This window comes from Molothrus ater, chromosome 6 (genome assembly GCF_012460135.2).
Source record: "Molothrus ater isolate BHLD 08-10-18 breed brown headed cowbird chromosome 6, BPBGC_Mater_1.1, whole genome shotgun sequence".
In the NCBI taxonomy this organism is placed as follows: domain Eukaryota; kingdom Metazoa; phylum Chordata; class Aves; order Passeriformes; family Icteridae; genus Molothrus; species Molothrus ater.
This window is the reverse complement of record NC_050483.2, coordinates 10437568-10463098: the sequence shown is the minus strand read 5'-3', so window position 1 is coordinate 10463098 and position 25531 is coordinate 10437568. Positions and strand designations below refer to the sequence as shown.

The 25531-nt window shown below is 52.8% G+C and overlaps 2 protein-coding genes across 3 annotated transcripts; one reads left to right on the top strand and one right to left on the bottom strand.

Annotated features, from left to right (window-relative positions):
• Positions 1-455: 455 nt before the first annotated feature.
• CEND1 (cell cycle exit and neuronal differentiation 1) lies at positions 456-18001 on the bottom strand. The gene is made up of 2 exons (XM_036383295.1): positions 17908-18001; positions 456-8333 (listed from the first exon to the last, which is right to left on the bottom strand). Exon 2 carries the CDS (start codon positions 8164-8166, stop codon positions 7774-7776), a length of 393 nt encoding a protein of 130 aa, XP_036239188.1. The 5' UTR covers positions 8167-8333; positions 17908-18001; the 3' UTR covers positions 456-7773.
• Positions 17308-25509, top strand: LOC118686855 (NACHT, LRR and PYD domains-containing protein 12-like). Of its 2 annotated transcripts, XM_036383290.1 has the most exons (8): positions 17409-17509; positions 20668-20832; positions 21527-23219; positions 23724-23852; positions 24085-24255; positions 24466-24639; positions 24764-24934; positions 25100-25509. In XM_036383290.1, the coding sequence occupies exons 2-8, from the start codon at positions 20787-20789 to the stop codon at positions 25299-25301; spliced, it is 2586 nt and encodes an 861-aa protein (XP_036239183.1). In that variant the 5' UTR covers positions 17409-17509; positions 20668-20786; the 3' UTR covers positions 25302-25509. The 2 variants fall into 2 exon arrangements, with proteins under 2 accessions (XP_036239182.1, XP_036239183.1); XM_036383289.1 differs by lacking the exon at positions 20668-20832 and having other exon boundaries at positions 17308-17509.
• The last annotated feature ends 22 nt before the right edge of the window (positions 25510-25531 follow it).

Genomic DNA, 25531 nt, shown 5'->3' with positions numbered 1-25531 from the left:
AGGGAACTTCTTGGACCAGAAATGTTTCCCCTGTGTCTCTGGGTAAATCTATGATTCAATTTAGTTCCTATCTGGGAAAAACAATAATCATCCTGCTTTCCCTGGGCAGGCTGGAGTTTATTTGGGGCAGGAACTGCCTTTTCTCACAGTTCTCACTGGCATCACCTAGAAAACATCGGGCCTTTGGGAAACACAGACATAAAATCCAGGAATCATAGAATGGTTTGGGTTGGAAGGGGACTTAAAGCTCACCTCGTTCCACCTCTCCCATGGGCAGGGACACCTTCCACTATCCCAGGTTGCTCCAAGCCCCGTGAACCCTGGCCTTGGACGTGTCCAGGGATGGGGCAGCCACAGCTTTCTCCAGACAACCTCCAGAGGGGGCACAGCAGGTTCCACTCACACCCCCAGGTACACGAAGATGCTCATAGGAGGAATTATACAATCTCTCTATGTGTGTGTGTATATATCTATATATAGTTTATTTCTCACAATCCTGGTAAGAGTTACAGGTGTATTTGGGAATCATTTACAGTTTCACAGCATATGGAGTGGCCATACAGCTTGTGATGTGAGTAACATACAGTGTGTAGAGAGCACACGATTCCGACCCATCCACCCACCACTCACACAATGGGTTTCCAAAGCTAATACTAGATTCAGCTACGGAGAAAGCCTGGAAAATGTCAGGGTACAGCGTTGGGTGTCATACAACACTGTCAGTCACAATGGGACAAGCTAAACTACTTTAAATTTTCAATCTAGTATTTCTAGTCTACCTGCATTATTGCATTTATACGCTTTTTTTGTTTTCAAAGTCAAAGTAAATAGAATACTATATGGGAAAGGAAAAAATTCTTGACTATTTTAGGATTTGAGCTGCAGCCCATACAAAGTGTCCATAGAAGCATAGACAAGATTATAAATTCAACAAGGTATAAATTAGCTGGATAGCTTTGTGTGTAGGTAGGTGTCCATTTCCCTCCAGGAAATGTGTCTAGCAGCATATTGTTTCTGAGAGCAAAAAAATACTCCAAACCTGTATGTTGAACACAGGTAAAGATGTGTAAGTGACAAGCAGGTCTGGTTGTACAGGGAAGAAATCAAGGTGTCACTTGGAAAATTCCTATCATTTGGAAAACACACTCAGGAGCTGACTCAAAACCCACCAGCGTCGTTGGAAAGGTGCCTGAGGCTTCCAAAGGAACAGCAGGCATTTCAGTCTGACTTCTGAGGGCTTTGGCTCAGTCCCTGGAGAAGTAACAGAATCCAAACAAACCAAAACCAAAATAAAGATCCCCTGTAATCTGACCTTCAATTTCCCTTCCTAAAATTTTAGTTCCTCCACAAACTGATAGCCAACCTGCACTGGAAGAGAGTTGGTTTCCTGGGGAGGTGAAACTGCAATTTTTAAAGGCTTCAGTTGAAACAGTCCTGGGAAAAGGCACCAGGGTTATGAAGGGCTGCTCAAAACTCAGTAAAGCCAATTTATTCCCAAGTTGGTTGGTTGGTTTTTAACCAAACAAAATTGTGTGGCACCCTTCTTCTCATCAGTTTGCCCTAGAAGCTTGGCTGCTTGAAGCAGCCGTGGCACAACCAGGGATATGATGCAGGATGCGACTGTTGGAAAGGTGAATGAAGATTCCTCTTGTCCTGGTGGGAGCTTTGGTGCTGCAGCATCATCACACAGACAGAAAGAACCTATGCATTCAGGCTTGGGATGCTGCACTGGGGCTGAGGAATGGAAAAGTGATGGAACTGTTTGAGAATTGCAAGCTGGGAACAACCAGAAGAGAAATGGGAACAGCCAGTCCAAAGCCTGTTTAACCCAAGTTATGCTTTTCAGCAGAAAAAGTCTATTTGATTTGAAGAGCATCAAAGAGCAGAGGGCACAAGTCCCAGAGTGCTGCATATCTGAGCACACACTGTCCAGAGGAGGGAGCAGAGCTCTAGCACAAGGTAGACCCAAACTCATGAATTTGGAAAGCCAAAGGCTCTGATCTCTCACAGGAATTTGAGGCCTTTTATAGTCAAATGAATGAAATTTGAGTTTTAGAGGCCCGGATATCCCAGAGTTCTCTATCACCCAGTGACACCTGATCAGCTCATTGAGATGAGACAATCCTTGCACTTCCTGCACCCTCACCCCTGGCACAACAGCTGATCCTGCCAGGCCAGCAGAAGCACAAGTCCTCAACTTCAAAACTTCTCTTTTCCCTTTGCTTTTGGCGCTCCAGAGGGCTGAGGGAGCTCTGGCTGCAGCCAAGGGCAGTGTGTGCTCACAGCATGTCAGCCCCTCTCAAGCAGCCAGAACACCTCACACCTGACTGGCAGGGAAGGACAGGAGGGGACCTTCCTGGGGACTTGTCATCCATCACAAATCCTGTGGCAGACTTAGACCCTCAAAGGTGAGGGCAGATCAAAGCTTCACACATTCCCTGCTGTGACACAGTCTGGGGGCCCAGCACCGCCTGTATTTTTGGGGGACCACCCCAAACCTGCCTTAGACAACTCAAAATCTGCCCCAGCCTTGGGCTATGGAGAGGCCTCATCTGCAGAGCTGCCCAGGGAGAAAGTAGGGAAAGAAAAGGGAATACAGTGCAGTGGCCAAAGAAGGAGGAAAGAACAAGCAATGAATCAGATCTGAAAACAGTGGAACCCCGTAGTTTGCAGCAGCTCAAGATCTGGTGTGAACAGACATCCCAGGAATTAGGGAATTTAAAAGGAAATCAGGTTATTGATGGTCTCAAAAGAGAGGAAGAAGTCATCATAAACCCACTTTATTCAGTGGATTAAACCCCCTTTCCGGGTTGCTGGATGGGGGCACAGGCTCCAAGGCTTTTTGGGGGTGCCAGCCAAGTGTCACTCATAAGACTCAAAATGTGCCAACAAATCCTCAGCATCAGCAGATTTCTCCCCAGAAGAGTAAAGGACGAAATACCTCCAGTGTAAATAGCAGGAAATATTCCCAATTCCAATGTCCTGCAGGGAGAATTTTCTGGAATACAGAACTGTTTTGCTCCAGATCAAAGCCAATTCCTCTTTGTGGTGGGAAGTGCCCAACCTGTGCAGCATAACTGCAGCCAGCTCATGAACATCATGTGATGCTTCTTCCTCTCCCAGCTTTGTGGTGAAGGGAATGACACCACAACAAGGCCTGGGAAGGGAATCGGCATTCCTGCTCCAGCATGGAGGATGGACCAGGAGGATGGAAGTGCAAGCAGGCTGCATTTGCAGTCCTTGTCATAATGTGAAAAGAGAACACAGCCCCTCCTGATGTCCTGGCAATTCCCCTGAATCATGCAAAGTTGGTTATAGAAAAGTTCAGGTATTTTTCTAACCCTTTAACATTGCTCAGAGACAGCAGGAAATCATCTGGAAAACGCAATTAGCAGAGGTTAATTTGCATGGCACCAGAGCTCGTCATTTTTGCCTTCTCCTGAGGAAAGAAAAAGGGGGAAGAGGATATAAAAGTTAGCATGTCCTTACCAAAGCTATTAAGATAATTAAATAGTTCTTTTTCTCTCCACTTCTCTGCTCTGTTCCTTGCACCCTCACAGAATCTTCACCAACTTGAAGCTTTCCATGGAGCTGATTGAAATTCCAATAATTTCACCTTTCAAACATATTTTTTTCATTGCCTTCCTTTTTTGGTTTACTTCTCAAAGAATCATTTTCCTCTTCAATCTTCAGCACTGTTATTTTCAACCAATTCTAAGAATAGTTAGAAGGCCGCTGAATTCTAAACCCCAGTAGCATTTCCAGAAAAAGTAAGGAATATTTTAAGGCATAAATCATCTCTCACCAGCTCCAGGGGCTTTTTGGTTGCACTGCTGTTGTTCATACACAAATCCTGATGCCAGTATAAGCAGGGCTGCCTCAGAGAAGAGACTTCCCTTATGCTCAGTCTAAGGAACGTTTGTGTCAATTGAAAAGTAAATCTGCAACTGAGATGATTTTATGATGACCTGTGATCATATCCCTGGTGCCAACAAGAACTCAAAGGCCAAAGCATGGCGAAGCCAGTGGAAAAATTCCCCCTGTTTTTAGTATTCTATGGCTCAGCCTTCAAACTCTAGTCCATCAGAGACACAAATGGATGTTTAGTTTATCACCCAGCCCCCTAAGAAATGCTTCAGGGCAAGTGACTGTTGAGTGCTTTAAGGGAGCCCCAGGCGAACAGGAATGCATTCTTACCCTTGCCAAAATCCTGCTGCACAATCCCCTGGCTGCCAGATTTGTTTTCATCCTGCTGCAGCACTGTTAGGAATAACAGGACTTATCTACAGGGTATTAAATCAGTAGGAAGAGGAAGCAGAAGCATAATCCATTTCATCTCTCTTAAAATAGAAGCAGCAAAAACCTTCTACTGTGTTGTCCAAGACAGCAAAATGACATCTTTATATTCAACTAAAATTTATGATTCCCTAAAAAGAGATTGAGATCGGGTGCAGTGATTCAATCAAGAGTTTTGGTGATAAGCTGAAAGGTCTGAAACCAGTTTTGCCAATATTTAATTTATCGACTTGATCAAAAGAGTAAACTAGCAATCTAGATCTCTTCAAACCCCAAGCACAGACTCTGATTAGTTTTAAGTGTTAATTCACTCTCCCCACGGAGATGTCACTGGAAGGACTTCATACCACAAAAACCACACAAAGAAGGACATCAAGCAAATAACGGCGTGTGCTCAGTACGAGAAAAGACAACTATTTATTTAGCACAGCGAGGTCAGTCATTAAAGCCTTCTGCTTCCACAGCTTTGGGGCTGAGAGAGGGGCATTTGCTCCCTCGGCCTGGTGCTCGCTGGACAGTTTTGGCTCAGAACAAAAGCACTGCACAGCCTGGCACAGGAAGGCAGGACAGGAGCTGTTTGCAAGTCAGGGCTGCGGCGCGCTGTGGCATCTACGCTGGATCTGCCCGGCTCAACACTGGAGCCACGCTTGGAAAAGCACTACAGCACAGTCCAGGAGAGTCTAAAAGTGCCTCATTTTAAAGCAAAGAGCCCAAAGGACTGCCTGGGGGGGAGCAGGGGCTCGGGGCTCCGAGCACACCACACACTCAGCACTTCACCAGCCAGACATCCCTTGCACTGAGAGAAACCAGGACTGGAAAGGAATTCAGGAGCTGCATGGCATGGTGGGAATGGCACAGAAAAGACATCATGGACACTTGGTGTGAATGCAGGGAACGAAGGAAGGGGCATCTCCAGCTTGGATTCTCTCCCCCTCCCAGACTGCAGCAATGCAACACAGAGGTTTGTACACACACACACACACACACACACACACACAGAGGATGTGCTTCAAGGCACACACACACACAGACAGGTGTTTTCCAAACCACACTGCCAAAGAGGTGGGTTCCAGGTGCTGAACCTCTACAGCAGACTGATCACAGGAAGTGGGAAATCTCTTGGGAACAGGACAGACCTCGTTCAAAAACCCCTGACAAACAGAACATACCAGGCTGGCCGAGCAGGGAGGGCTCGAATGAGCGCCGTGCCTGATGAGGAGCTGCAGCCCCATCACCACCTCTGTGGGGTTTCTGGATGAAATTGGTGGCCTTGCATGCGAGTGCTCTAAGGGCAGGCAGGGTTTGGAGATGGAGAAAAGGTTAAGGCCATTGGCTGAGAACTGTTTTTCCCCTGTTCTGTTGCCAAAGGTGAAGACAAGGAAATAAAAACATTTTAGAAAAGAAAATTCTAAAATTTTAGAAGCTCATGCCAAGAGTGTTTTAGGCTACCAGGATCTCACCTGGAGCGGTAGCCCTGCTTCCAAAACTCCTGTGAGCCCAACACACCTGCTCCTGTCTCTCTGCTGGCAAAGGTGGAGGCATCAACTTCCATCTGCACCAGAACATAGTGTCTGACATTCCCAGAGGCCACACACCTTTGGGAATATTTTCTGAGCTCACCACAGGAGTAGCCATGCATTCCAAGACCATGTGCATTCAGCAGGTCAGATTTGGAGGTAAATAAGACAGACTCAAGCCAAGAGCAGAATTGCCAGGTCAGGTTATACCCCCACACCATCCCATCCAGGGACTGTGCCAGAGGTAGACACTGCATAGGCAGCACCTGAGGAATGAATGCACACCCCCCTCTATCCCTGCAGCCCCTGAATCCATCCATCCATCCATCCATCCATCCATCCATCCATCCATCCATCCATCCATCCATCCATCTCAGTTAAAGGTGCACGATGGGCTCTGTAACAGAGCTCACCCCACTGTGTCACAGCCCCTTTCTAATCCATCACTCCTGCCCTGCCCATAGGCTGTGGCCATTGCCAAGCTCTCACTGGATCTCATGTAATCTCTGATCCCACTTCAACCCAAAACATAAGGGGTTTTTGTAACACTGTTTTGCAGCAGCCAACAGAAGCCTAATGGAAGCTTTCAGAGGCAGAGCTCCTCACCCCTTGCTGTTTAGTGCTGAGCACTGGCCAAAGCTCTAAACACCCTCTCTCCTCCCCCTCACAAGGTCTGGCTTTAGAGCCAAGGTACTCACCCATGAAATCAGGCTGCTCCTGAGGGCTGGGAATTTGTTTCCATTTCCAAAGTGTGGACGAGTTACAATTCCCTGCTACTACTGTCACAAGAGGGAGGCAAGAAATCCACCCAGGACAGACTCCAGTGCCCTTGAAGGGGGTTCCCTGGTATAAAGCAGGTAGGTTAGTGTTATTCTCATGGGGTCCCAGGTCCTCTCTGCCCTAACACCAGCTCATGTCTCCCCCTTTTCCTGTCATCCCATGTGCTGAGAGACCACAGCCTTCAGTGGGGGAAAAAAATCCAGTGAAAGGCCTTATCCAAAGCCCAAAAAAATGAACACAAATAGTCCAGCCAACCTCGAGGGAGCTTGGACTGAGCCCACAGCACTCTGCAAAGCCCAGCCTAACTTTAGGAAATACTAGATCCAAAACAAAGTCTCTCTATTCCAAACACTGCCCACGTGACCCTGGTGAGCCCTGGGATCCTGAAGGCTGCAATGGGACTTCTCTGGGCCACAGCACAGCCCCTCTGGTCACTGTCCCGCTGGCAGCTCAGCCAGAGGAGTGACCTGATGTGACATCCCAGGCTCACACTGGGCTCTGCCACGCCGCAGCCGCCCTGGTTCCTCCGGAGCACTTCCCAGGCGGGTGTTCCAAGGTGGGATGATGAGGGGCAGATGCACAGACACCAATTAGGGATCGCCTGTGGCTGTTGGGTCAGGGAGCTGCCTCTTCCCTGCCACTGCCCCTGTGCTTCCCTTGTCCTGGGAGGGGGCTGGAAAAACACCCCCAGCCGAGCGTGACAGGAGAGCTGGGCCTTAGCACTCCCCTTCCATCTTCTTTACCACAGCCCAAGTTAAAACAGAACCAAACAGAAACCAAAACACAAATTGGGACTCCAAATGGGACGTAGAACACTTTGGACTTGAAAACGGGACTGCAAGGGGGGGGGAGGGGGGGGTGTCTCCCAGGGAGGACAGCAGGGGAGGGGAGGGGACACCGTCATTTACACCGATCAGGAGAAGCTGTAATCTATACACAGCGGTATAAGCCAAGATATATTACATGAAAGAACACACTGAGTGCATGGAGTTACCCACAGCGGGTCAGACTGGCACAGTCGTCTTGAACAAGACCCTGGAGTTGCAGTTGGTGTTTGTTGTTGGCCTATCTAGCTCGCTCTCTATATATATAGCTATGTATAGAATTTCTCTGCATGCATTTGTCTCAAAAGGAGCTGTACAGCTGGGCTGGGTTTCTCATCCCCACCCCTTCTCGGTCTTCATTTTTTCCGGGCTAGGAATGCCACTCCCACAATCACAGCCAGCGCAGCCACCGCCACTCCTCCGACGATGATCAAGGGCTTCATGTTGTCGAAGAAGCTGCCTGGGGACTCCTCGGAGCTGTTTCCCTTGTGGTCAGAGTCAGGGGACTGCCCGCTGGCCTCCTGCGTCTCCGTGCCGGCGGCGCTGGGCTTCAGGTTGCTGTGGTTGTTGGCGATGGCGGCGTCGCCTCCTGCCTTCTTGGTGGCCGTGGCAGGAGCAGGCTGCTCTTTGGGGGCCTCCTTCTTGTCTGCATTCGTGGCAGGCCCGGGGTTGGGTTTTTCCGGCTTCCCGGAGCTGGCGGCCTTGGCATCGGGTTTGTTTCCGCTTCGGACGTTGCCTTTGGAATCCATCCTAGGGGTGCTGTGGGCAGCGGCTGGATTCGTGGGGCTATCCCAGCTCTTCTCCCTCACCCAGCTGCTGCAGGAAGCAGAGAAGCCACCCGAGCTCAAGGCCTGGGAGAGGCTGTCTTGGGATGCTTGTTATTCTGGCAGTGTCCTACCTGGACATGGTACAGCACCTGGAGTGGGAAGCAGAACAAGGAGAGGTGAGTGACAGGGCAGAGCAAGCCAGTGTTGCTCTGCCTGGAGGTGATGGAGGAGGACAGAAAGGAAGACTGGAAAACTGTTGGCTCCTTCTTTCAGAACTGTGAACTCCATTCAAAGCATTTGCTACAAGCTCTGTGCCTGTAACAATCACAGAAGCAGAGAACGGCCTGGGTTGGAAGGGACCTTAAAACTCACCTTGATCATGCCACAGGCAGGGACACCTTCCACTGGATCAGATGGCTCCAATCCCTGTACAGCCTGGCCTTGGACATTTCCAGGGATGGAGCAGCCACAGCTTCTCTGGTCAGTGTGTGCCAGGGCCTCAGCACCCTCACAGGGAAGGATTTTTTTCCTAATATCGAACAGGAACATTAAACAAATTGGACTGACTGTCATCTATGGCTGCCACTTCTGGGCATCCACAGTGAAGTCCATCCTGGCTGTGTGCGTGAGGCCATTTGTGAGTGATGACAAACTAACATCCAACCAAATAAACCTTACTTTGCCTTTGCTCACCCTTTCAAACCCTTCTGGGTAAGGAGAGACCACTGTGTTCCATGGGGAAGCAGATGCATAGATCCTTCCTGCCTGTCTCACCCTCCACCCTCCCCTTTTGCAGCACTATTCCAAGGTCCACCTAGGAAGCAGTTAAAATGTGATCTTGTGTGATACTCCCCCTCCAGATGGGTACTGCAGGAAAAGCAGCATTAGTTTCTCAGTTCTCACAGATAGCAGAGATAAAAGGATTATTTCTACCAGCATTTTGGTAGAGCAACAGCAAAACAAAGTGCCAGATCCTCAGCTGGTGCAAAACAAAGAATTGATTGCATGGATTTACTGCAGAGCTGGATCTCTTGGTGATAGAGACATGTCACTCCTGTCATCTCCTTTCAGGGTTTGCTGGACTTGCCCATGGAGCCAAACAGGATGCTGGTGACCATCTGGGGCTATCTTCCCCAGGGAACTGGTGGAAGCAGTGAACAGCACTGCTGCACCACGGGAATTCAGCAAAGGGACAAAGTGGGCTTTGAGGGGATGAAAAACTTGTACCACAACAACCTCACCCCACAAAGCTGGCAGGGCAGGGTGAGCTGAGGATGGAGCTCCTGTGGCTGCACGTCCATGTGATGGGAGGAGAGGACAATGCACTGGGCATTTTGCCAGCAGGCGCTGGCAGTTCAGCACCACATCAGCCCCAAGCTCGGGAAATAAAGAGTAACCAGGATCCGAGCTGCTGGCTCCCTGCTGACCTTCAGGGCTACCAGGAACCTGCCAGGAGCCTTCTGCCTGCTAAGTGAAATCAGAGCTCATTGTCTGGATCAAGAGCTGAAGAGGCTCCTCACAAACCTCAGCCAGCCAAGGTTCCTTCCACAGCGGCTCAGAGGGCAGATCACTCCTCTAATGGCAGGAACAAGGTCCCAGGACTGCACCAATGATCTGTGCTGCTGACTCTTCTGGGAAAGAGGCTGACAAACAGGGTGCTTTCATATCCATTTAGGAAGGAGGAAATCTCAAAGAGGTGAGAGGTCTGGGACTAGAGCAAAGCTGAGCAACACTTTATGGCTCCTAAGTGTAAGATGGAAACACCTCCCTCTCCTGCTCTCCCTTGCCAGCCATTGCTTGGTGGCCACCAGCTGCTCCAGTGCCAGCCAGCTAGAGCAGACTGAGGGAGTTGCAGCACCAAAATCATGGAATTCCACAACTCTCACAGAATATCCTAAGCTGGAAGGGACACACAAGGATCTTCCAGCCCAGCTCCTCACACTGCAGTAGGCTTGGTGACCATAAAACCCTGTATTTGTCATTGACTGCAGCATTCCCTAGTTTGGGAAACTAAACCCTTTTGGAAAGCCCAAACTGTGCCTCCCTCACAGCTTGCTGAGTGTGTATCAGACATTTGGGCATCCTGTACCATACAAACACCACCCCAGATGCTCCCCCAGCTTCAGACCTCGCTGTGGCTTGGGGCGTGGGAGGGAAACAAGGGCCTGGCCAAGTGCAAGAATATTTTCCTCTCAGTGCTCATTCTGTGATATTTCTGTAGATACCACCTGCCTCACCTTTTCCTATGCTTCCAGAGAGCATCCATAGTGCTCTGTCAGCACAAGTCCTACATAAATCCAGAGCTGAGGCTGCACACAGTCACTCCCAGGACTCTGCTCCTCTGGTTTGGGACCAATTTATCCTTTTTTTTTTTTTTTTTTTCAATCTGGCACAATGATACACAAAGAAATAGTAAGTGGAGCCCACAACTGAAACGGGCTCAGAGGTTAAAGCAGGGAGAGTCAGATTAATTGTGGCATAAATATTAATTTACCTTCTTTGTCACTTTGATATCAGTTAACTGGGCCACTCACACACTCTGACATTCGTGTGGTTACAGCACATGGACCAAGCATTAAACTTCTGCTCTTTCCCTAGGAAAATCATGTACAGCCTATGGAGATTGTGAGGTAAAATGTGATCTTGTGTGATACTCCCCCTCCAGATGGGTACTGCAGGAAAAGCAGCATTAGTTTCTCAGTTCTCACAGATAGCAGAGATAAAAGGATTATTTCTACCAGTATTTTGGTAGAGCAACAGCAAAACAAAGTGCCAGATCCTCAGCTGGTGCAAATCAGGGAGGGCAAACTCACCTTCTTGCTGAGAAATGGGAACCCTGCACAGCCCAGGCACCTCAAGGTTTATCCACACCCCTCACTGCTCCAGATTCCTGGGGGCACAAAAGCTGGTTTTGCTTGGAGCCATGGAGCCAGGAGCTTTGTCCTGCTGCCATGCCCTGCATTGCCACAAACAGAATTTCCTGATTCTAAGTGCATTTCCACTAAAAGCAACACAAACCCATCACACAGCTTAGAAAAGGTTTTAAAAGATGTAGAAACCAAACTAAGCCAAAAATCAATATCAGCAGTTCTTAAGTGCCTGCATAAAGGGCTTTTGCCTGTGGTTTTCCATCACTGCAAGTAGCCACAGGATCACCCAGCACCTCTCCAGACCCTCTGGCCTGGCTCCTGGGTACCCTTAGCAGCACATCCTCTTCCATCCCAGTACTTAACCCTCTTCTATGTGCTCTTAGCTCCTACCTTGGGAATCGTCACTCCTCTCCATCCTGTACTTCCAAGGGCATGACCATGGGCTCATCTTTAAGCACCTCTGTCTCCCCCAGACTGAAGAAAGAAGTGCTTTCCTCATTTCAAAAAACTAAGCCTGCATGTGAGGGTTCCCCCTATTCCTTTGTCTCCTCCTCTTCCCTCATTCCATCACACCAAGTTTTTCTCTAATGACACATTTTTCCTACCTTTGCTTTCTTCTTTATAGCTCCTCACATCTTTTTATTCCTCCTTTTTCTCTTGTCAGCTGCTGTCTCTGCCTGTCTACCCATTCCTCCCCCTTCATCTCCCTCTCTGCCTCCTACACAGGCACCAGCACTTGGGAATAAGATTTTGTGGGAGACAGGCTTCATTCCCTCCCTTTTCCCTGCTCCACGCTATTTCTGTTAAACAATCAGTGCCCTTTCTGGAAGGTTCTCATTGCCAGCAGCTAACCAGCTCTTTCCCAGGCTGGAAAGAGGGAGCTGGTGTAATAAAACCAGGGATGATCAAGGAGAAAAAGGAAAAGGAAAGCCTTCCAAATTGCTGCTGCTGCAAAGATTGGCACACAAACGCCACAGCTCCCCTGGGATGCTCTCAAGGTCAGTGCAGTCAGACTCACCCAGTGCAACAAGCTGCCCTCCACTGGAGCAACAGGCCAGCAGAGGAGCACCTTCCCTTGGCTCCCTGAAGGGCACTTTCCTGCCTCAAATCCCAGCAAATCACCAAACACATCTATTCATCTGTCTCCTGCGTGCACAGATGAAAGCTGCATCAATCCTGCACCGAGCGCAGCGGATGAGTCATTGCTGAGCTGAGCCACAGCACAGCTCCATCAGCATGGCCCCTTCCCTCTGCAGGGACCCATCCCAGCTCCAAATCTGTGCCACAGCACAGCTCCATCAGCATGGCCCCTTCCCTCTGCAGGGACCCATCCCAGCTCCAAATCTGTGCCACAGCACAGCTCCATCAGCATGGCCCCTTCCCTCTGCAGGGATGCATCCCATCTCCAAATTCCCTCATCCTCCCCTGCTGCTTCCATTTGGAAGGAAAACTCAGTCACTTTGCAAGAGCAAGGAGCTGCTCCAGGGTGTGGGTCTGGGGTGCAGTGGGAAGCTCATCCCCAGGGTTTTTCCCTCTGTCATGAAAAGCAACCCATTTCCATCAGGTCCTCGACTGCCACACTGAGACTGGCAGCAAGGAAGGATTTAACAGCACAGTGGGGTTATGTACCAGGATTTATCCTGCAACAAAGGTCCATCCCTGCACTCCAGGTGTCCTCCAGTTGGAAACATCCATCTTGGAAACAGCTACTGACCACATCTGACCTGGAGCAATGCTGTGAAGAAAGAGCCAGAGACGGCAGGAAAAATCTTCAAATCCTCCCCCTCATCCCCTAATCTGCTCCTCCTTTCTTTATCACTCCTGCCTGCCTAGAAGAAAGGCAGTCATCCCCTCATGCACAGGACAGACAGACACTTGCCTTCCCTAAGGAAACAGCAGCTGGCACCAAAGGTAGCTCTGGAGCAGCAGAGGGAGCTCCTTTCCCAGCACTCTCACAATCCCACTCTCCTCCATCTTCTCATCTAACCCCCAAGGAATGCAGCCTGGACCACTCTGTCCTCTGGGACGTGTCCTCAGGGGTCTGTGCCTGTCCCCTCTGCCACACGTGGAGTGATCTGTCAGGGCTGGAAGGATTTGTGTCCAGTCCCCTCCTGCAACTGAGCAGCATTTCTGGTGCTTCAACTCCCCATTCCCAATGGGGAAAACCAGCAATTCTTTACCTTTCTCTGAGCTGCTGGGGGAACAAATGTGTTAAAGGCAGGGAGATGCCAAGCAAGCACCCAGGAGAAGGTCAGCAGAGTAGTGACTAAGCCATTCCCCATGCCCAAGAAGTGCAGCGAAGAGGGATGAGGTAATGCACCGCCTCTGATATTACCATAAATATTAAAGCAGCTTTACATAAGGAGCTTGTGTTCTCTCAGCTGCCATGAGCAGCTCCCCAAGGAGGATTTTTAGCTCCCTTCCAGGCTATTTCAGCCCCCAGCTCCTGACGCAACGCACGGCAAACGTGACACAACGCAACGCAAACCCCACGCCAGCAGAGTCACTTGTCACAGACGCTTCTGCACGGCCTCGGTGCTGCACAGCCAGGGACAGACTGTACAGGAGCCTGCTGTGCTTCCCAGCCCTCCCAAATCCAACCCTCAGAGACAGCAGCACCCAGTCACAGCAAACACTGCTGACCCACTTCACTCTGATGAGATATTTATGAATCCTTTTCCCAATCTGTTGTTTGTTACTCCCCACATCCCTCCCCCAATCCCTGGATTAAACATTTCCCTCTCAAACAAGCCCTTTGAATCTTGTTATGGAGAGTGTCAGATGTTGGAAGTATTTTAGCAGTGGCAGCAGCTTCAAATTGCTGCCACGGGGAGAGATCTGCCAGCCAAGCCTCTGCTCCATGGCTGCGGCAATTCCTGCAGCTGCTCAGAGCCCCAGCGTGCTCCTCACTGGTTCAGCTGGTGCTGGCAGTGCCCAAAAATCTGTACCCACAACCCCCACAGCCCCCAGAGCATGGCCAGGTCCCCCCTTCCCACTCCCAATGCCACCAAGCCATGTCCCCTCTCTCCAGGCTGGGCAAGGCATCCACCCTCAGAGATTGGGTTGTACCTGGCACCAAGGTGAGGTCAGGGAACAGGACAGGTTCCTGTAGCCCAGTAAAGGCAGCTTTGCCCTCCATTTGCAAAGGGAAGGGCTCTGGGATGCAGATCGTGGGCCACCAGCTGCACAGAGGTGTGACACCATTACCAGTGTCCTCTCGGGAGGCTGCCCAGCCATGCTGCCCACACAGGTGACACAGCACTTCAGTCTCCCCACCAGAAAGAGCCCAGGAACAGGACATATATGGTCTTTTTCTACACCACAACCTCTGCAGATGACAAGCTCTGAGCTGAGCGTCACCTCTGCAAACCACACACATCCTGTCCCCAAAGAGCTCCTGGGATGGATGTGGCAGACATTTTATTCTCTGAGAGATGGAGGCAGCATTGCAGACACACCACACTCCTACCAGGGGCTCAAACTGTGTTCTTTTGGAGGGGTTTAACCCCAAACACAGCTCCAACCCACCCTGGTAAGAATCCCTGTTTGTATACAGCCACGTGGACAGCAAAAACCAGGCGCTGCCGAGCGGCGGTGGGAGAGAGGAGATTTTGTCTCCAGCCACGTGCTCCGACTGACTCCCTAGGGCTGGGCACTGAGTCACAGCTGGCACGGCCCTGGCCTGCTGTCAGCAGAAGTCACACCTGGGAAGGCCCCTCAAGTGCCACCAGCCTCCCCCATACAGCTTGCACTCTCAGACACATCTTACAGCAAAATAATTTCTAGAATTCAACAGAATCTGGAAATATGTAGCTGAGGCTGGGTTGGAAATACCCTGCTGCAAAGCCTGGCTCCTCAGGGTCCCAGCACAGTCTGCAAGCTCTTAAAACAGAGTTCAGAGCACCTCAATTTGCTGTGCTAATCTCACTTTAATCTTGGGTTTGAACTTCTCTCAGACACAAAATCAATTTCTCTTTTCCCCTGTATAGTTTTGGTTTTTTGTCGCAGAGCAAAACTGTCGCTTTTACCGTTCAAAAACCACGAGGTGTTAGATCTTGAGCCTCTCCCTTGGCAGGGCTGGGCGTCCCTCACCCCAAAACAGAAATTCAGGGCACAAAGGAAAGGCTTCTCAGTTATTTGTCAGGATACTGGATCAAAGCACTGGAACAATAATGGGGAAGACTTTGGGAGACACCACAGCAACAGGAATCTTGGAGCCTTAACCCATGACACCTCACAGGGATCTGGGTGCATCCTGAACCCTACCCTGAGCAACTCCTCCTGTTTTGACTTTTGCAAACACACTCAGTTCATTTCTTTATAATGTTTTTCCAGCCCTCCCAGAGCCAAAAATTCAATTCCAGCAACACCCTGGCTGGGGCCATGGGGCTTGTCTTGGTTTCCTGCTCAGCTCTGGGCCTGTGGTGCCAGCTCAGGGATAATGTGACAGGGTCAGCAAACATTCCCTGCCTCTTGGAAAATGGTGAACACCCATTCCTTCCCACCACAAAGCCCTGCTCCTTACCCCAGGCCTGCCAGGACTTGGGAAAAGCCTTTGGGAAGAGGGCAGATGCTTCCAAATTGGGGTGCTGCTCCCCAAGCAGCCACAAGCCAGTCCCCAGCTTCAGGAAGCTGATTCCCTTTCTGACGGAACTTGCTGTTAAGGCATCTTCTTCCCAGTCCTGCATCCCAAATTCAATATCCACAAGCAAAAAAGGATGAGGGATATATGTGACACAGTGAAATAGCCCCAACCACTGCAGGAAGCAGCAGCAAATTCAACATCCCTCCCCAGTTTATGGGCATCCTAAATCCATCCCTTATGCCTGATGCGGCATCACCCCCTTTGTGGCTCAGCTGGGGCCAGCAGAAAGATTCTGGAAGCAATTCCTCACATGCAGAGCTGGGTCTGGAATCTGGCAGCCCCTGGATCTGCAGGCATCAGCCTGAAAACTGTTGCTCTGCAGCTGAAATCTAAGAAGCCACTGCAGGCAGACAAGGGGCCAATTCCACACGAGGCAGTGACCTTCCAGGGAGGCTCCCACACTCTCTGGGGTAAAACCCATCCCTTACCTTGTGCAGCAACACCAGGGCATTCTCCTTCCCAGCAGAAAGCTGGAAAGCATCTGGGGAAGGATGGCCAAAGCTCCTCCAGCATGGAAATCCCTGCTCAGGGAGCTCCACCCCGTCTGCCAGCCCCAACACCTGATCCAGGATGGGAACAATGTGCCAGGGTGTTCTCCAGCCCCGCATCCCAGCAGCCTGACAGGGGAGGGGATGGATGCAGCGGGATGAAAATGCACTTTTTGGGGAGAATTGGGATTTCTTCCCCCACCCTACCACAATATCACAGGGTTAGATGTTGGTGTTGGGCACTGTGGCTGAGAAAGGACAGCTGGAAAACACTGAAGGTCAAACCTGTGAAGGTCAGACTTTTGGAGGTCAGTCCTGAGATGGAGCAGGGAGCTTAATCCGGCATAGTCCATCCTCCCTCTCCTGACGGCATCCTGACCAAGCCCCACCCAGGAAAGCGGGGCTGCGGCGGGGAGGTTTCCTCCTCTTGTCCCAGTGCCCAAGTTCTGCCAGCCTGACCTCGATTCAATTTTAAAAATCCTCTTCTTTCCCCCTTAGCACCTCCCCAGAAGCCACCAGAGGGACAGAGAAGTAAACAGGAGCAAATCAACAGGTCCCTGCCAGCACACATCCCAGGGATGCGCATGGATGCACAGAGAGCAGGGACATCAGACTGAAGAGCCTGAGACATTCCCGAAGCATTCCCTCCCTGGAAGCACCCACCGTGACTCAGGAGCCCTGGGCTGGTATCCACCCCTCTCCCATCCCTTCGGTGCAATATTCTCCCTGTTTTAACAGGCACTGCTGCCTCTGACATCTTCCTCCCTTTGCGGGTTTTTGGGGGCAGATTTCCCTTTGTGAGTTCCTCTCCAGCACAAGCCCAGGGTCAAATCAAAGGATACATCCCCTAATTGATATCAGATTCTCCCTGCCCAACAAAACAACCCCCTTTCCTGGGAAAAGGTGACGGCTGACCCAAGCTGCCGGCTGTTCACGCTTCCCTCCTGCCTCTCGACTGACAGAATTAAACAGAGTCATTAAATCCATCCAGGCAGAGCACAAGGCAAACAAATCCCTCTGTCTATGCAGATGGGAGGGGGAAAGCAGCTGGAAAAGCGCTCAAACCCTTCCGGGGAGGTGCGGCAGCTCTCCTGCCAAGGCCGGAGGGGCTCAGCGCGGGATGCTGCTTCCCCTCCTCCCTCCCAGCAGCCCTGTTTCCGGCACATGGCCGGCTCCGCTTCCCCGTGCCCGCCGCTCTCCTGCCTCCGGAGCGCTCTGCGGCATCCAGGGCCTGTCCTTGGCCCGGCCCGGGCTCGGAGCAGGGAGGGCTGCGCTGGGGCTGCGCGGCACAGCCCGCAGAGGCGGCGGCGGGGAGGCTGCAGGTACGTGCGGGAAGCTGCGGGCAGGAAGCGGCCGGGAGGCACCCGTGCGTGTGCAGAAACGCCTCCTGTGCCTGCCTGACCTTCAGCGAGCTAAGCGTGCGAGCTGGGACGGGACGGGAGCCTCTCGGGGCCGGCCATCCTCACCGCGCTCCTTGTCTGGGGTCAAAAAGGATCTTTTTGCCTCTCACGGGGAAAGCTGCGGGGTGCCCGCTCCAGAGGCAGCCGGCATGGCAGCCCGGCCTCCATCCCGGGCGGCTGCGGGAGGTGCACACTCACCTTGGGCAGGTAGCTCCACGTCTCCGTCTCTCTTTGTCACCCTGCGCAGGACATCCGCACGTCCCCGAGCTGGGAGCCCCGGCCCTTCCACCCGCGCCCCCCGTCCCTGCGGCATCCCTTACCTCTGTCCTCCGGCCGGACCAGTCACACCTTGGGAGCTGGCTCTTGCGCAGAGAGGAGGGAGGGAGGCAGGCAGAGGGTGGGGGGGAAACTTGGGAGTTTCCCACAATGCACCTCTGCAGACTGCATGACGATGGAGAGCAGGGAGGGGGGGAGAGGGCGCTCCAATCCAGAAGGAAGGGCTGGGATCTGGAGGGGCCGGGTGCCGAGGGGGGGCCGCAGGGTGGTGAAGGCAGCCCAGCTGCATCTCTACATCCTCTGTCATTTGGGACTGAGCTGGCTCAGCAGTTCAGGGCCGTCCCTGCGGCACTGACCCCTCTGCTGCTCCGTTTGTTTCTCCTTCAAATCCTGCCTGGATTTGCAGCAATTGCATGAAACATAGCAACAAAGTGGGGAGGACACACAGAGAAAAATACCCGGGAGCAGGCCGGCCTGATAAATTGGGATGCCTCTGTGTACACCACAGGCAATAGGAGTATGAGCTTCCCCCCACCCGGACAAGGGATTTCCAACTGAGATGATCCCAGACAGTGAGTTAAGGAATGTAAAACTGACTTGCCAAGGAGAAGCTCTGCACAGTGCAGGGAGGACACTGAAATGCTGCACCTTGGGGTAATTCTATGCCAGCTCTGCTTCCCTTCTCCCCAGACTGCTCCTTGTCCCAGCAGGCTGGGATTTGACACCCCTTCCCAGACCAGAGCCGGGCACACAGCCCAGTCCCACTGCAGAGCGCTGTCAGCCAGCCAGGCACTGCCAGACACAGCCACCTCCTCCTCCTCCTCATCCTCACCAGCTAAAAGCAAAGATACTTCTCTGTTACAGCCTCACCCCTCCAACTAGTACTGGGATGGTTCCCATCCCTGTGTCACTTCCTGCTTGTCCCCCAAACCTCAGCAGGTTCTGGTATTGTCTGGAGCTCTTTTAGCCCTTATTTCAGAGCAAATTGGGCTGTGTGCTACTTGCCCATCTGCCTCCATCAGTTACTTGGGACCCACCAACCACCCACCAGTAACCAGCCAGGTGCATATCATGTCTAAAAAGTACTCAGGTTGCTTAAATCCCACTGCAAAGAAAAATCATGCCTGTGTTTGAAGAGAGCTGCAGAATGAGGGGCTGGATGCAAGAACCTAAATCTCCCAGGACAGGCTGTGCTTCCAGGGCCTGTTTTGGGATGCAGCTACCCACACCCCCTTGGGGCAGGGATGAGCAAGGTTATTCCTTCTGTAGTCCTTGGCTCCAGGAGCCAGCTGGGCTCAGACAGGCTGGCACAGACAGGATTAGCTGTGGCTGAAGCTGATGTACCCTCTGTTCCCTGTTTGGTCCTGCACCCAGCAGTGCCAGCACTCCCTGCTTTTTCAGAGACTTGTGCCAGGCACAGACAGGACCTTTCCATGGCTCCAAACAGCTGCTTCCCCTTCTTAACGCCTCCCAAATCCGCTGACCTAATGACAGCAGCAGAGGGGCTGAATTCCTGCAAAGCTGGTGGAAATCCACAGTTTAATGCAGGAGACACCCCCAAACCACTGCTTCCCTAGCAAAATCTCTTTGCTACTTCTGTATCAGGCAGGAATATCCTCAAGGTGGCAGGAGGAGGGAGGGAGCCTCCTGCAAGTGGGAACTACGGGGTCTTGTCCCCAGAGCCTGGATGAGGGGTTCCAGCAGTGGTTTCCTTGTGATCACACACTCTGCCTCTGCCTTAGGAGATAAACAGCCCCACGTGATGCTCTTACACGCCTCAGACCGGAATTCACGTTACATTTAAATTCTGAATGTAAACTTTTTTTTTTTAACTGAGGTAGGAAAAAGGGAAGTGAAGGAAAAGCTGTAAAAACAATACACTTCCCCCATCTCCCCGTGGCAGAGTCACATCCCCCCTAATGCAGCACAGGCACAGCAAGCGGCAGCCCTGGCTGAGACACAGCAAGGTGAAAATGGCTTTTTCAAGGTCAGAGGGAGTGGGAAACCTTTAGAAACGGTGCTGCTGGATTTGCCCCCTCCCCCTCTGCTCACAGCACCTCCCAGGAGGAGTTACCAGGGATAAGGACAGCCCTGGCTCCTGGGGAGCTCCCCCTGCAAAACCCACAGGGGAATGTTGGTGGCAGCAGCATCCGTGGGAAGGAACAAAGAATCGTGGAATTGTTTGAGCCCTCTGAGGTTATCAGGACCAAACATTCCCCAGCACTGCCCAAGGCCATCACTATCCCTTGTCCCTGGGTGCCACATCCACGCAGCTTTTAAATCCCTCCAGGGATGGGGATCCACCACTGCCCTGGGCAGCTGTGCCAGGACTGGACAACCCTTTCAGTGAAGGAATTTTCCCAAATATTCCGTCTAAATGTCCCCTGACACACTTGAGACCATTTCCTTTGGAGAGAAACAGTTATCCCCAGAATTATTTGATGTCCTGCAAGCAGGAGGGACAGTGTAATGTCTGACTCTGAGCAGGGAAATAAGATGTCCATAAGGAGTCCTTAAACTCCCAGTGTGCCTTAAAACATCCTTTCTCCCTTTCCCAGTATCCCTCACAGGCTGCTTTGCTAAACACATCATCCTGAAGCTTTTTTTTTCCCCCATCATGGAAAGACAATCATCACTCACAGAAAATAAAATCATCGAGTGGGTTACCCCCTCCTAATCCAGACACAGGTGCCCTGTGCATAAACTGGAGCAGGCAAACCAGGAGAGCAGGTCACAGCACAGGCTCACACCCCTTTCATCCCTGAGCATCCAAAGATCCTAAAGGAGCCTCTCTCCTTTCCTAGGGCCCCAGTTACAACCCACCCCACAGCTGGAGAAGGGGGAAAAGGCCACGTAGCAGCAAAACCCTGTGGCTGTTTGGGCAGCACTGTTTGTCCGTACCTCAAACTCCCAGGAAAGCAGGATGAAGGACATTTCTCACAGTGGAATGACTTTCTGCAGCACCCAAGGTGGGTTTCCCTGGCAGCAGGAAGTCCTTGCAGTGAAAATCCAAGCCCTGCTCCCCCTGGGGTACTATTTATAGCCTGGAATGCTGAGCAGCCTCACCTGGAGCCTCCCTACCAGCTGGCATGGGCCTGGGCTCTGAGTTCAGTCCTGGGCACTCCTTGTTGAAGCTGTTCTGGGGACAGGGTTACCCAGCTCTGTCCAGGCAGCTCATCCTTGCAGTGAATTACATGGGCTTGTAATTCCTCGATAAATAAACAATTCCTCCTGCATTGTTTAAAATCACAGAATGGTTTGGTTTGGAAGTGACCTTAAAGCTCACCCAGTGCTCTCAGCACTTTCCAGCAGCCGCCTGGGCAGATTCATTCCTCCTGGGATGGGGATTAAGGATATCTCTGCAGAGGTCTGTGCTCTGGAGCCTTTGTCCCCTGAAGCATGCAGGGCAGCCCCAGGCAGTTGCATTTGCTCCCAGGTGGATGGGGATGATAAAACAAGGGTTAATAGACAAGGATCAGGACCCAGAAGAACGCCCAACCTACCAGAGTCCCCAAATCCTCACAAACTGTGTCCTTAGTGCCGCAGCCAGACTTAGGAGAGCACTGAGCATTGAAATAAGCAGCTGCTGGTGTGTCGGGAGCACAGGTGGGCTGGTGGGGAATTTCTCTGGGCTGGGAACTGACCCTGCTCCTCTTGGCACAGAGCACAGGTGGGACAGCAGAGAGCACATGGTCCGGGAGTCCCGCCAGGACAGGGAGCTGGGCGCCTGTCCCAGGGAGAGCCTGTCCCTCCACAGCCGCTTCACCACCCTGACCATCACCAGGGAGCCTCAGAGCAAGCACGGAGCCAAGGATGGAGCTGTGGGAACCGGCCAGGGATGTAGCAGTGCCAGCAGCGGAGCAGCCACCGCCACCACCATGCTGTTTGAACCCAGTGGAGACGGGCAAACCCCACAGGTCGTGGTGCTGGTGGGGGCCCCAGGGATGGGGAAGACAATGATGGTCAGGAAGGTGATGGTGGAGTGGGGAGAAGGGGCACTCCACACGCAGTTTGACTTTGTCTTCTGCATTGACTGCAAAGCCATCGTCCTTCCCATGGAAGCCAGCATGGCAAACCTGGTTTCACAGTGCTGTCCTGGCCTGCAAGTGCCAGCTGGGAAGATCCTGGATGACCAGAAGAAGATCCTGTTCATTTTTGATGGCTTTGAGGCCCTGGGGTTTTCCTTGGTTCACCCCGAAGCTGAGCTGAGCTCTGACCCCAGGGAGGTGAAGCCTCTGGAGCTCACCCTGATGAGCTTGTTGAAGAAGACTCTGCTCCCCAAAGCTTCTTTGCTCATCACCATAAGGCCAACAGCTCTTGGAAGCCTGAGGCAGTGCCTGAAGGGTGAGAATTATGTGGAGATACTGGGATTTTCGGCAGCCAGGAGGGAGGAGTATTTCCATAGGTATTTTGAAAACCCCAGCAAAGCAGACATGGCCTTCAGGTTTGTCAGAGGCAACGAGATCCTCTATAGCTTGTGTGTCATCCCTATCATGAGCTGGACCATCTGCACCATCCTTGAACAAGAGCTTTGTGGGAAGAAAAACCTCCTTGAGTGCTCCAAAACCACCACAGGGATGATGATGTTCTACCTCTCCCAGTTACTGAAGCACAGGGACAGGGACAACCCACAGGTCCTCCAGCAGTTCCTACTCCAACTTTGCTCCTTGGCTGCCGAGGGTATTTGGAAGCACAAGGTCCTCTTTGAGGAGAAGGAAATCAAGGACTGTGGCTTGGACCTGACAGGTCTTCTTCCCTACTTCCTCAATGAAAGAATCCCAAGGGAAGGAGAAGACCATGAGAGTGTCTATGCTTTCACCCACCTGCACCTCCAGGAGTTTTTTGCAGCAATGTTTTACGTTCTGGAGGACAATGGGGAAACGATCAGCAGCCTGGGGAGGCTTGAGAAGGATGTAAATAAATTATTGGAAAGCTACAACAAGTCCAGAAAGGATTTGAATGTAACAGTGCAATTCCTCTTTGGTCTGGTCAGCCAGAAATCCATAGAGTACATGGACAAAACCATTGGGTGCAGAATTTCATCACGAGCCCGGGAAGAGCTGCTGGAGTGGCTTCAGAGGAGGCACAGAGGCCTCTCCCACCCTGGCCAAGCACTGAAGGTTTCGGAGATGGACACTTTCCACTTCTTGTTCGAGATGAACGAGAAGAGCTTTGCACAAAGTGCATTGGGTCATTTCACTGACCTGGACTTGCAGGACACCAGGCTGACCCTGTATGACCAGATGGCTCTTTCCTTCTGCATCCAGCACTGGGCTGGGCTGGGCTCCGTCACCCTCCAGGGATGCTCCTTTCACTGGCGGGATCCTGAGGCAGAGCTGGATGTGTCAGTGCCTTGGTAAGTCCTGCTCCTCCTTGCTTTAATGACCCAAAACTGCAAAGATTTCTCTTCCTCTGTCCCAAAGGATTATTCAGCTTCTCCTTCCTGAACACCAGTTTGGCCTTTCCGTGGGTGTTTGGTTCCACAAGCAGGGGATTTACTTATTCCTGGGGAGAATAAGGAACACATGGGCTCCTCCATCCGCTGCCCACTGTGGAATTGATAGTGATGGAGCTTCTTGGCTCGACCTGGCCAGGCCCACATGTGCCCAGGTGTCACTGTGAGTTCCCATCATCCCCCTTCTCCCTCAAAAAGGGGGATCCCTTGTGCTGGAATGTTAAATGCACCCTGTGACTCACCTTACATCTCTGGGTGGCTCCAGCAGCAATGCTTGAGGTCCTTCGCTCCTCCAAAGCCACAAAGGTCCCTCTGGAGAAGCTGGAGGTTCTGCTCGGGGTGGGGGGGTTGTGTGCTGGTGTCAGAACCAAGAGCTGCCAGCACCGCGGCTCTGTTTCCCTGCAGCTCTGGAGTCTCAGGAGCCGGAGGACATCCTGGTGCCCTCGTCATGCGGCAGCGGGAGGAGCTGCCCTGCCCCATCCACCTGCTCTGCCGGGCTCTGCGGCACCGGGACAGTGCCCTGCAGGTGCTCCGGTGAGAGACGCACGTGGAGCCCAAACCAGGGCTGGGATCCGGGCTGTGGGTAGGGGACACCCAGACCACAGTGCAGGGGGTGAGTGGGTTGGTGCTGCCTCACTGCTCCCTGGGGACAATGGCAAGCAGCCAGGGGGAGGCCAGGCCCTCTTTACTTGAGGATTTGGTGGGCAGGTGGGCAGCCAGGACAGGTGAGATGCGCTGAGTCCCTGTTGTCCGTGCTCTCCCGCAGGCTGCAGTGGTGCCGGCTGTCCGAGAGCTGCTGTGCGGAGCTGGCAGCGCTGCTGGCGGAGCACCCGGGCCTGGCCCAGCTGGAGCTGGCTGACAGCTCGCTGGGTGACAGTGGCGTGCGCCTCCTCTGTGAGGGGCTGCGGACTCCGGGCTGCCGCCTGCGCATCCTGCGGTGAGTACCCCCAGAGTCCCTCAGAACTCTCAGACGTGAGAGCTCGGGAGACACCACAGAGGGTCCATCTGGGGTGGCATGGTGCCTCTGTCCCACACTTCAGGCCAAGGAGCAGCAAGGTTGTGGCACCAGGGTGGGGAATGCTACCATGGTGGGATGGCAGTAAGAGCACTCAGGAGGATCTGAGGGTTTTCCCGGGGTTCCCATCAGGCTGCGGTATTCCCGCATCACCAGTGCCAGCTGCGAGGACCTTGCCACTGTGCTGGGCACCAACACCTCCCTGGAGGAGCTGGATTTGTCCTTCAGCGAGGGCGTGCGCGATGCTGGCGTGGAGCTGCTGTGTGAGGGGCTCCAGAAATGTGCCTGCCCGCTACAGACACTGCGGTAAAGGGGCTACAGGATGGGCAAGTGCTCCCTCCTTCTTAGGCAGAGCTTTCTCCTTCCCACCCGGAGCAGCTCAGCAAGCAGAGGCCAAAGCCCTCCTTCCCTGTTTCCCTCGCTCCCACAGGCTGGGCAGCTGCCGGCTGTCAGGCGCCTCCTGCCCGGCCCTGGCTGCGCGGCTGCTGCAGGGGCCCCGTCTCACCTGCCTGGACCTGAGTGACAACGAGCTGCGAGCCCAGGGCATCCTGCAGCTCTGCCAGCAGCTCCGGCATCCCGCCTGCCCGCTGAGGAGCCTGGGGTGAGTCAGGGCCCTGCCCCGGGCCCTTCCATGCCCGGCATGCCCGAGCCGGGCAGCGGAGGCTGCGGGACAGGCAGGGCCGCACCGGCACCGCGGCCCCTTCAGCACCTCCCTCCCCACAAGCTCCAACACCTTCTCCTCTGCTCCTGCCTCCTCCACGCCCAGGCTGAGCACGGACGGATTCAGCCAGGCCCTGCTGCAGGAACTGGACGCCCTCCGGGCCCTGCAGCCCGGCCTGAACATCGGGAACCTCCTGGAGCACGACGTGCCGCAGGCCGGGGCCATGGCCCGGCTGCCCTGCCACCGCGGGCTGCTGCCGGGGGGCAGGAAGGCACTGCCCTCCTTCAGGAGACCTCCCATCCTTTAGGAAAATCCTTCCAACAACCAGAGCCAGTCCTGGCCCAGCTCCCCGTGCTGAGACTGGGGCTGAGCCTGCCCCACCCTCGGGGCACAGAGAGGAGATCCTGCTGCATCTGCGGGGCGGGGTCCGGCTCCTGCCCTCTCCCTTTTGCCCTCGCTGTTGGGGGCAGCAGTTCTGTGCATTTGGCACTGCCAAATAAAGACCCCGAAGACAATCCCAGCCATCTCCCACTATTT

Coding starts and splice junctions, on each gene's coding strand:
- CEND1 (XM_036383295.1), bottom strand. CDS start 8,166: ATGGATTCCAAAGGCAACGTCCGAAGCGGAAACAAACCCGATGCCAAG.
- LOC118686855 (XM_036383289.1), top strand. CDS start 17,308: ATGCTGCTTCCCCTCCTCCCTCCCAGCAGCCCTGTTTCCGGCACATGG. Junction 23,853..24,084: donor AGTGCCCTGCAGGTGCTCCG/GTGAGAGACGCA, acceptor GCTCTCCCGCAG/GCTGCAGTGGTGCCGGCTGT. Junction 24,640..24,763: donor TGCCCGCTACAGACACTGCG/GTAAAGGGGCTA, acceptor TCGCTCCCACAG/GCTGGGCAGCTGCCGGCTGT.